At 52.3% G+C, this 10548-nt stretch overlaps 1 protein-coding gene across 1 annotated transcript in view; it reads left to right on the forward strand.

Annotated features, from left to right (window-relative positions):
- PLEKHD1 (pleckstrin homology and coiled-coil domain containing D1) overlaps window positions 1-10548 on the forward strand; it is a 28253-nt gene that overhangs the window by 12047 nt on the left and 5658 nt on the right. Inside the window, exons 3-8 of the mRNA XM_024739593.1 lie at window positions 46-135; window positions 366-442; window positions 1295-1386; window positions 2374-2426; window positions 7437-7531; window positions 10170-10263. Coding sequence (XP_024595361.1) covers window positions 46-135; window positions 366-442; window positions 1295-1386; window positions 2374-2426; window positions 7437-7531; window positions 10170-10263 — 501 coding nt within the window. The remainder of the gene's footprint in view (window positions 1-45; window positions 136-365; window positions 443-1294; window positions 1387-2373; window positions 2427-7436; window positions 7532-10169; window positions 10264-10548) is intronic.

Raw genomic sequence — 10548 nt, forward strand, 5'->3', positions numbered from 1 at the left:
TGGGCGGGGGTGGGGGGGTGGGGGTCTCTTCTGATTCTTTCTCAGGGTGTCATCCCTCTGGGGGGCTGCCTGGTGGAGGCTAAGGAAGAGCCCAGCATGCCCTATGCCATGAAAATCTCCCACCAGGATTTCCACGTGAGTAAGGCTCTCCCCTTGGCCTGGGCTCAGCAGGGGCACAGCAGCTTCTCTGGGACCCCAGGCTCCCCAGGGGCAACCCCTCCAGTGGGCTGGCCTGGGAAGAGTGTCAGTGACTTGTGGATGTCGGGAGGGAGAGCAGAACAGGGCCTACAGAGGGCTGGCTGTGGCCTCCATGGTCCTCAAGCTGGCCTCCTCTCAGGCACAACCATGGCTCCTCTTCCTGGCAGGGGAACATCTTGCTGGCTGCCGAGTCGGAGTTCGAGCAGACCCAGTGGCTGGAGATGCTGCAGGAGTCTGGGAAGGTGTAAGTGCGCACGGGCAGGAGGGGTCAGCCTGAGGGTCCAGAAGGGAAAAGGGTGTGGGCTGTGCCGACCCGGATCTCCCTGCCTCTCTGCCGGGATCCCGGTGCGCACTGAGCATCCTAGGGGAGGGCAGGGTGGGGAGGACAGGGCTGTGGGAGCTGGTTATTGTGGGAAGAGGAGACAGACCAGGTTTCGAGCATCTTTGGGGGGTCTCCTAAGTGAGCTTTGAGCCAAGTGAGTTTGCTTGTCTAGCGTCACAGGTGGCAGACGTGGGCACCGTTTGTCTCCAACTCTCAGGACCAAACCCAGCATCGCTAGGAGGATTTGGCTGCCTCCTGACACCCGTCTCATCTCCCCAGGCCCATAATTAACCCTAGCTCAGACCAGAGCTGGTGCTTTGTACATCAGAGTCCAGATCACAGAAACCTCCAGCCCAGCACTATCCATTTGCACACAAACCCCTGTCCCAGCCCATGCCTATTCATGCTGGGTCGTGCTTTTAGTTCCACAAATAATGCTGAGTGCCTGCCCCGTGCCAGGCCTTGTGCCACGTGGTGGGCATTCAATGGTGTAGAAAGCAGTCCAGGAAGCAATCTCTTCCCTGCTCCCAAAGTTCTGTTGGCCCAGCCCACGGTGGCCCACTTTGCAGCCTGGGCCAGCCTCCGGGGACTGTAACTGATCGATGCTGGTGGCGTGCCCAGAGCCGCGGGTGCCGAGGGGAATGCGAGCTGGGATTCTGGAGGAGAAAGAATGGCGAGTACACACCATGCATATTCTTTCTCCTCCACCCTTCTGTTTTAACGATTTTGTGTTTCTTCCTCTTCTCTCCTGTCCCATCTGCCCTCCCTCCCCAGGACTTGGAAGAATGCCCAGCTGGGAGAAGCCATGATCAAAAGCCTAGAGGCCCAGGGGCTACAGCTGGCCAAGGAGAAGCAGGAGTATTTAGGTTGGCTGAGGGATGGGCTGGAAACTGAGGCTGCCTGACGGTAGCATTTCAGGGCCGGGGGCTGCAGCCCAGGGCTTGATGCAGCACTGAGAGAGCGTGTCTTGGGTGGGGCTTAGCAGGCTATGAGGAGCCAGAGACTGGCTCGGAGCCTGGAGGGCTGTATGGCGTGATACATGTCCTCTGGGCCAGCGTGACAGGAGGCAGGATAGCCTGGTGGTTAGGAGCCTGGCCTCTGGACCCGGCTTTGTCATTTATTCATCAGCTGTGTGTATCTTTAGGCAGCTCAGCCTAAGTTTCAGTTTCCTCGTCCTTAAAATGGAGACATTTTTGTTCCTAGCTTTTAGAGGTGGTATGAGGATCAGGTTAAATAAGAAAACGCCTGGAAGCTCTTGTGTCAGGCATGCGGTAAGGGTCCCACTAATGGAATTGACGTTATCCTGCCCAGGGCCCCAAAGGTCTGGACTTGGTCCCAGTTATGACCCCCAGCCCACTTTAAGGTTCTAGGCCCCTGTGTTCCTGACTGGCTGGTAGGCATGCTCTGTTTGAGAAAGAAGCAGGTGAGCCTGGGAGGTCGGTCCTTTGCCTGGGACCCTCTCCCCGGCTTAGACAAGTGGGGCCCCAGCACCGGTTCCCCTCTGCCTGCTCCAGACACCCTCTGCCCCCAGGACCTGCCCTGCCTCACTAGCCAGACACCAGCACAGAGGTTAACCCGGGGGTGCAGAGAGCCACCTGAGCTTCCAAAGATGAGATGTCATTGTCTTATGAATGCACGAAGCAGGGACAGTGCCGGGACGGGAGTGTAGCAGCTCAGGCCAGCATGGAGCGTCCGTCCCCGGGAGCTGCCCCACCTCCTCTGGCCTGGGCACGGTAGTGCCGACCTCTTCCTTGGGAGGAGCTGGGGGTGACGGAGGTGATCGCAGGCACTGACCCCTCAGGACTGGACCTGGAGTGAGCTTTTCGTGACAGCGTGTGTACTTGCTTTGGCAGACAAACTGATGGAAGAGACTGAAGAACTCTGCCTTCAGAGGGAACAGAGAGAGGTAGGGGCGCATCGAGGCTGCTCCCCGCCGTCTCCCGCTCTGTGGGCCCTTTCACAGCCACAGTGTACTGACTTGTGTTCCTGGCATTAGGGAGTGGTGTAGGGGAGATGGGCACCCAGACAACTCGCTGGGAAATCAGACGGGCAGAGCAGGGAGGCCAATGAGATGACAGTGCTTGGGACTTGCTGTTGCTTCTTGGCAAGAAGTGTATTTCTCCTTGCCAGTCGCGGGGGAGGAAAATAAAAAGGGTGGGTGATCACTTTCTAGAGAAAGAGCCATTCAAAAATTTTATAAGCTGTGTCAGGAGGTAATGAGCTGCTTGTCACTGGTGGTATTCACAGGAGGCTGCGGTGGCCTTTCTCATCCATAGCGGGGCTTCTGGCACCATAAAGGTGATTGGGTTGGATGATATCAGAGGTTCCTTCATCCTCTAAATGTCAACATACAAGTTCTAAGGAGGCCAAGCATTGGCTGGGGACAGGCTGTGGTGTGAAGGAGACCCTTGCCTCATTTGAAGACGGGGGCTGCTGAAGTCCATGCCGTTTGGGATCTCCATGCAGCACTGGGCCTTGCCTGTTGTGAGAAATCATGACCACCCCTGAAGGGCAGGGTAGGGTAGTGGTTAGCGGTGCTGACTTGGAGTCAGGCTGCCTGTGTCTGGATTGGACCTTCACTGCTTCTGGCTGTGTGACCTTGGGCAAGTTACCTAACCTCTCTGAACATTAATAGTCTCATGTGAAAAATGGGGATAATAATAGAACCCATCTTATCAGGGATGTTTTGAGGATTCAGTGAGGTGTTACATAGAAAGTGCTTAGCACATAGTAGGTGCTTAATGAACATCTACATTTGTTAGTGTTACGGTCATTAATTAGCCCATCCTGCACTTGAACTGCCTGGGCGCCAAGCCCCAGAGCGGCATACCCTGAGGTGCCTGCAGAGGGAGGGCCTGATTTGGTCCACTTCTCTTTGCCTGGTGCCTGTTCCTTGTCTCTCCCAGGCAAGTCCAGGGCTGGGCCCATCAGCCTGGGCTCAGTGCCTGCCTCTCTGACTTGACTTTTGCAAACTCCTCACCCTTTCCAACCACCCGTCACTGGGCTCGGAAACGGGCCCGACAGTCAAGAAGCATCATGGCCCTGTAGCACCCCAAACACTCCCGGGGCCTGGCAGAGCACCTGGCCCAGGATGGGTGCGTGATAAATGTCGTGGAATGACTCGATGATTCTTATAATTTTACATTACATCTTGATTTTAATCCAGTAGGACAATCCACCCTCATTTTTCTTCTTCTAAAAATGTATCAGATATTCTTGCCCAATTTTTCTTCCAGCTGGACTTCAGTATCATTTTGTCAATTACAAAACAAACAAACGAACAAAAAACCCAAACCCAAACAAACAGGAAAGAAAATCTATTGAGGATTTGTATTAGGACTTCATGGATCTGAGGATTGGCATCATGGTGGCATTGAGCCTCCTCCCCGCCAGCAGTGTGTGGGCCTCTGGGTCCGGGCTGTCATCTGGGCTCTTCCCACGTTAGCATTTTGGCATTTTCTTTATACAGTTCTGTACATTTTGAAAAGTGAGACTTCTGGTGGATTGTCAGCAACTTAAAAGCAGGTAATTTAGGAAGCCAGGGGATGGGATGGAGTGACAGACACAGCCGCTGGCAGAGAGAGACAAACTTATCCATCAGAGAGACTAAATCTGGGACAGCAGTCAGCCCGAGGAAAATTTAGACACTCTATCTAGGTCTTTAGCCAGGAAATGAGGCCAGCAGAGACCCACTGCTCACAGACATTGCTTAAAGCCATAGCACGCTGAAGGAAGGAGACCTGCCAGCTGTGAACGTCCTGGGTTTTGGGTACAAAACGTGAACAGGACTCACTTGGGTCCAGCTTGGGTCCACCTCGGTGAAGGCTGCTCTGGGCTGGCCGGAGGGAGAGGATGCGCTCAGGTTCTCATTCCAGTGTCAGCTGTGTGCTCTAGATTGGGAATAGAACTCACGGAGTCATTCTGTCAAGGGTTTTCCTTCCTTAACTTGTTCATTTATATTATGGATCCACCTGCCTCCTTCACCTTTCCCATTTCCACTCCAGGTCACAGAGATGGTCTGGGAGTACCTTGCTTGGGCCACTTAGAAAGGCATTTGGTACAATGGCCCAGCGAGAAGCTGAAGATTCTCTGGTCTCCAAGAGGCAGTCTGGTACCAGTCTATCACTGACTGTGTGACCTAGGACAAATTCGGCTCTGTGATGCTCCAGTAAGGGTGATGGCTGTGCCTGGCTGGCTCCCAGGTTGCTGAGGGGCTCAGTGAAATAGAAGCCAGGGAGTGCTTTGTGGACCGGTAAGGCCTGTGCAGATACGCGCTGTGTGACGGTGCAGCTCTGACATCCTCCACTTGGCAGAAAGGGCGGGGAACTCTTGGGGTACGAGCTGAGAGTTCAAAGGGAGCCATCCTGGGCTCTTCTGCCCTGGGGTCAGAAGACAATGCCGTTCCTTGGGTGCAGGTCCCTCAGTTGTCCCTGGCTCCCTTATCATCACTCTTATTCCCTGGAGGAGGGCAGCCTGCCTACCTTCCCTTTTCTGGTTGAACTGTGAGAGCTCAGCCTTGCATGTGGGCCGGCACATGGGAAATCAGAAATGCCCAGGGCCAAGTCAGGCAGGGTTCCTGCCATGCGGGGTGCTCCCAGTCAGAACTCAGACTCTTGGAGCTGGAAAGGATGGCCCCTTTCAAGGTGAGGCTCTCTGCCGACCTCCCTGATGGATACTGATCCTGATTCTGGCATGGGCAGCTCACTACCTCCGGAGGTATCCTTTGCATTATTGCTCCACTATCTGGAAGCTCTTCCTTCCGTGGAGCTGGAATTTGCCGTCTAGTGCCTTCTTTCCAACCTCATACTTTGGCAACTTAAGTCAGGTGCAAGAGTCAGAAGCAAAAAAAAAAAAAGTCAGAAGCACAAGCATGATGTGGTGGAGAAAGTCTTCAGCTGCAGGGGGTCTTAGCTCACCCCAGTCACGGCAGCAGTGCCGCAGACACTCATGCCGCCTTGGGCCGCGTGAACAGAAAGTTCTGGCTGCTTCGGCTTTATAGGTTGTGTGTTCCACTCCCATCAGCATTCTTAGGCTCTACCTGGACATCAGCTTCATTTAAGAATCACCCAGATGAAATGGAAGGTGGAAAGGAAGGGAGCAACCAGGAAGGAGATTTTCTTTCTTTTTCCTCTTTAATATAGAACTTTAACCCCTAATGGTAGAAATCGTGCTCTTTGTAGAAAATTTGGAAAACATGAAGAAGAAAACATATTTTATCCTTAACCCCACAACTGATCAGTAATTACTGTTAACTTTTTTTAAAAATTTATTTATTTAGTTTTGGCTGTGTTGGGTCTTCGTTGCTGCGCATGGGCTTTCTCTAGTTGCGTTGAGTGGGGGCTGCTCTTCATTGCGGTGCGCGGGCTTCTCACTGTGGTGGCTTCTCTTGTTGCGGAGCACGGGCTCTAGGCCCACGGGCTTCAGTAGTTGTGGCTCGCAGGCTCCAGAGCACAGGCTCAGTAGTTGTGGCGCACGGGCTTAGTTGCTCCACAGCATGTGGGATCTTCCTGGACCAGGGCTCGAACCCGTGTCCCCTGCATTGACAGGTGGATTCCTAACCACTGCACCACCAGGGAAGCCCCTACTGTCAACTTTTTGGTGTTTTTCCTTGGTCTTTTTTCCTATATAATATTCTTATATATATCTTAAACATAATAGGATCACATCAGATATTCAGTTTTACGGCCTTTTTCATGATACCTTTCATTAACACTGTACCTTCAGCAGTCTTCCATGTCATTGAACGTTCTTTGAAAACATTAGTTTTAGTGACTCTAGGGTCACTAATCGGACTCTTCCCTTTCCTTTGGGTTTTATTCCTTCTCTGATTCTCCTCAAAGCCAAGGGCAACTTCTCCCTACAGGCAGCCCCACTCCCTGGTGGGGTTTCCATTCCTTGAGAACAAAGCCCCTGGGTGAAGAATGAGGGCGTAATTTGGAGCTAGAAGATGAGAGAGAAAGTGGATCTAGAAATAATATCCTCCCACAGCGTAAAATGTGGAAGAACAAAACAGTTGTCACAAAATGCTTCTAACCACCCTTCGCTTGAAGTGCACCCCTCAATACCACCTGCCACTGAACCCCAGGAAAACAGAACCCCTGGGGGGCACCTGCTTGCTGGGAAAACACATGAGCTCGCCGGCAATCCTGAAGGGACTGGTCTGGTTCCCCGGGCCAGCTTGTCCTGGGCTTTCTGGCTATACTGTTCCCTTGGGGGTGAGTCCAGGGGAGGCTGCAGCCACCCGTGCTCATTGTTTCCCAGATGCCTTGAGGAAAAGGGCTTTACTCTCTGACTCTGGGATTGGGAATAGCTTTCCTTTGCCGCTTCTAACAGATGCCACTCCAGGGATCTTTAATGGAAATCTACACACACACACACACACACACACACACACACACACACACGTTTCCCTCCAGGGCTTGGGGGCCAGCCAACACGCCTTAGGGTGTGAGTGACTGGAGTTGCCCAGTGGAGCAGACATCTAGAATTATCATCACATCCTGTCGCAGGAGATAATGTTGGGATCCTTTCTAAACCCTAGCTCAGCACGCTAAGTGTGTTCTTGTTTTGCTTTATTTTTTGTTTATTTATTTTTGAAATTTTTATTGTAGTATGGTTGATTTACAATGTTGTGTTAGTTTCAGGTGTACAGCAAAGTGATTCATTTCTATACACACACACACATCCATATGTATATATGTTCTAAGTGTGTTTTAAGTGAGCCCAGTTCATCACAGATCTCGGTTTCATTGAGACTGTGTGTCACTGAATGGGACCAGAGCTCCTCGGGCTTAATTCCAGGTCTGGTGCAGACGGCGCTGAACCGCAGAGGGTCCCCTGGGCTAGAGCGGGGCTCTCTGGCCTCAGGAGCCCTTTGCTGCCTGTGACGCTTTTCTTCCTCTCTGATTCTCTTTAGGAGCTTGAGCGCCTGAACCAGGTGCTGGAGGCCGAGAAGCAGCAGTTTGAGGAGGTGGTACAGGAGCTGAAGATGGAACAGGAGCAGATCAAGAGGTGGTGGTGGGGCTTCCCTGGTGGCGCAGTGGTTGAGAGTCCGCCTGCTGATGCAGGGGACGCGCGTTCGTGCCCCGGTCCGGGAAGATCCCACATGCCGTGGAGCGGCTGGGCCCGTGAGCCATGGCCGCTGAGCCTGCGCGTCCGGAGCCTGTGCTCCGCAACGGGAGAGGCCACAGCAGTGAGAGGCCCGCGTACCGCAAAAAAAAAAAAAAAAAAAAAAAAAGAGGTGGTGGTGGTGCCTGGGGGAAGGGGGCGGGGGCAAGGTGCACCCAGGCTGGGACACATAGGACCCATGTTTCCCGTTAGGCTGGAGAGGCCTCCCCCCAGGAGATCCTCACTGCTTGATGACTTGGTTTAGATCTGTCCTCCCAATGCTCCGGGCCTTGGAGTGTGCCCAGAAAAAGCTGCAGACCCCACACCGATGGGCCACTTCTGCACCCTGGAGCATGAGGCATGGGCAGGTGCAATCAGAAATCCCCATGAGCAACGACCCCCTCCTGCCTCGGGCAAACCTCCCTTACCCGGGGCAGACAGGTCAGGCTGGTCTGGAGGTGCCCTTGGCCAAAATCCCCAACATTCCCTGTCTTTCCCGCACAGTCTCTTCACATTCCGGCTAATGATGTCTGTCCCTTGGGATCTTTAGTCTGTGTATGGTTTGCAAACCCAGTTGCATATTATAACCATCTAAGAGGATTAGAATCTGCTGAAGTTAGGACCCAGAAATCTATCCAGTAAGTCCCCTACACATGAACGAGTTCCTTTCCAATAGCTTGTTCCTAAGTCCAATTTGTAAGTCCAACAGATTTAGCCTAGGTACCCAACTGACCCAATCGGCTGTATAGTACTGTACTGTAATAGGTTTCTAATACTTTTCACACAAATAATACATAAAAAACAAACACAGAAGATAAAGAAAACTTTTTCGATCTCACAGCACAGTACCTTGAAAAGTACTGTAGTACAGTACAACTGGCGTCCCGGGGCTGGCATCGAGTGAACAGGCAGGAAGAGTTACTGACTGGAGGAGGGAGAGGAGGTGGGAGATGGTAGAGCTGAAGGATCGTCAGCAACAGGAGATGGAGGACAAGCTGCAGTTTCACTCACACCTGACGTTGATGGCACAGGTTCTGGTTCCTTGCTGGATTCAATTCTATCTACCCTCTTGAAAAAACGATCCAGTGATGTGTGGGTAGTAGCTCTTTCCTGGGCTTGAGATAAAGATACTGTACTCTGTACTCTATACAGTACTGTACAGTAAAGGGCACAAAAGCACGACCATTTGTAGAGGATGCACGCACGTGACAATGTACGCCAGACACGTAAACTAACTTAGGTGATGGGACATGCGAATGCCTGTTCACATCTTTGAAAGTTTGCAACTTGAGGGTTCGTATGTAGGGGACTTACTGTACTTTAAAAAGTTCTCCAGGTCGTTACTTTTTCTTTTCCTTTTTTATTTTTTTCTGCGTTGGTTATTCATTGCTGCTCGCGGGCTTTCTCTAGTTGTGGCGAGCGGAGGCTACTCTTCATTGCGGTGCACGGGCTTCTCATTGCGGTGGCTTCTCTCGTTGAGGAGCACGGGCTTAGGTGCTCCACGGCACGTGGGGTCTTCCCGGACCGGGGATCAAACCCGTGTCCCCTGCATTGACAGGCGCATTCTTAACCACTGCGCCACGAGGGAAGTCCCTGCAGGTCATTCTGTGTAGCCTATCCATGAATTTGGAGACAACTGCTCCGGTTACTGTTAATGGTGCTGGTTGTTGTCCCCATCACCATCATTATCATCACCGGCACCATCATCACTACTGATTATCAGTGATAGCCCAGAAAGAGTGTTCTTGAAACAACTTTATAAGAGAAAGTCATTAGACATGTGTTTTGGGGAGGGAGAAGCTCAGAGACTCTCATCAACTAATAGCCAAGCACCTGCTCACTTCCAGAATTGTGCCAGACCCTGGAATGGAAGATAAGCCCTCTCTCCCTTCAGGATCTGGTTGGGAAAACCAGACTCACACCCAGGAAACATCAACAATGTTTACAATAATGTACAAACAGGTGCTCAAGGGCACAGCACAGACCCCCTGTTTTATAGGAATTAAGATATATGTGGGTTTCAACAGAGGTTAGATTGTGCTGGGCCTTGAAGGGTGGTAGGAGTTGGAAAATGGGTGGGAGAAGGAAAAGGCATCACAAGCAGGAGGAAGGGAAACCAGGTGTAAAGGCCCAAGGGGACCCAGGCTTGTTAAGACAGCAGTAAGGAGTTTGTCACCCCAGAGAAGGGCCTCAGCCATGTCCCATGTCAGAGTGAGCAGACTGTAGCAAGGGCTGTCCAGGGAAGACAGGGTGAGGCCATTGTTTCTCCAGTACTCCTCTTTGCCCTTGGGGTGGCCCTGGATTTATTTTGACAGATTCATGTACACCTGGAGCAAGTGACTTCAGCCCCACTTGGCCGGGATCTGCTCCGTTCAGCCCTGGGCTCCTACAGCTGCTGGCAGCACCCAGCCATGTGAGGGGCTGGCCTTCCAAAGAGCCCTCTGAGCTGTATAGGGAAGCCGTATAAGCTTCTGTGAAGCGGAAGCCACAAAGGGGCCTGGGAGGGGTGGGCACTGCCATACCCAGCCCTCTGTCCCTGCAGGGAGCTAGAACTGACTGCAAGATGCCTCAAGGGTGTGGAGCAAGAGAAAAAGGAGCTGAGGCGTCTCACAGAGTCCTTACAGCAGATGCTGGAGGTGAGGGGTCACTGGCGGGCTGGCTGCCTGGAGGGAGCCATGGTTGGTTGGGCCATGTGATACAGTTTTTTCCAACAGTGTTGCCCCAGAGAGTTATCTGCAAGGGAAACAGGGCACGAAGGGGAGCTGATCTAAAGGGTTTCTTCTCTGTGGACCACTGGGAACTCCAGCTGACACTTGAGGCTCAAAGCAGATCCCAGAAGGGCAAATTCAAGTTTGCCCTGGCTATGACCGTGGCCTTAGGAAATCCACCTTCTTCAGTGCTTTTATATATATATATATATA

Source organism: Neophocaena asiaeorientalis, unplaced genomic scaffold (assembly GCF_003031525.2).
Source record: "Neophocaena asiaeorientalis asiaeorientalis breed wild unplaced genomic scaffold, Neophocaena_asiaeorientalis_V1.1 scaffold348, whole genome shotgun sequence".
In the NCBI taxonomy this organism is placed as follows: domain Eukaryota; kingdom Metazoa; phylum Chordata; class Mammalia; order Artiodactyla; family Phocoenidae; genus Neophocaena; species Neophocaena asiaeorientalis.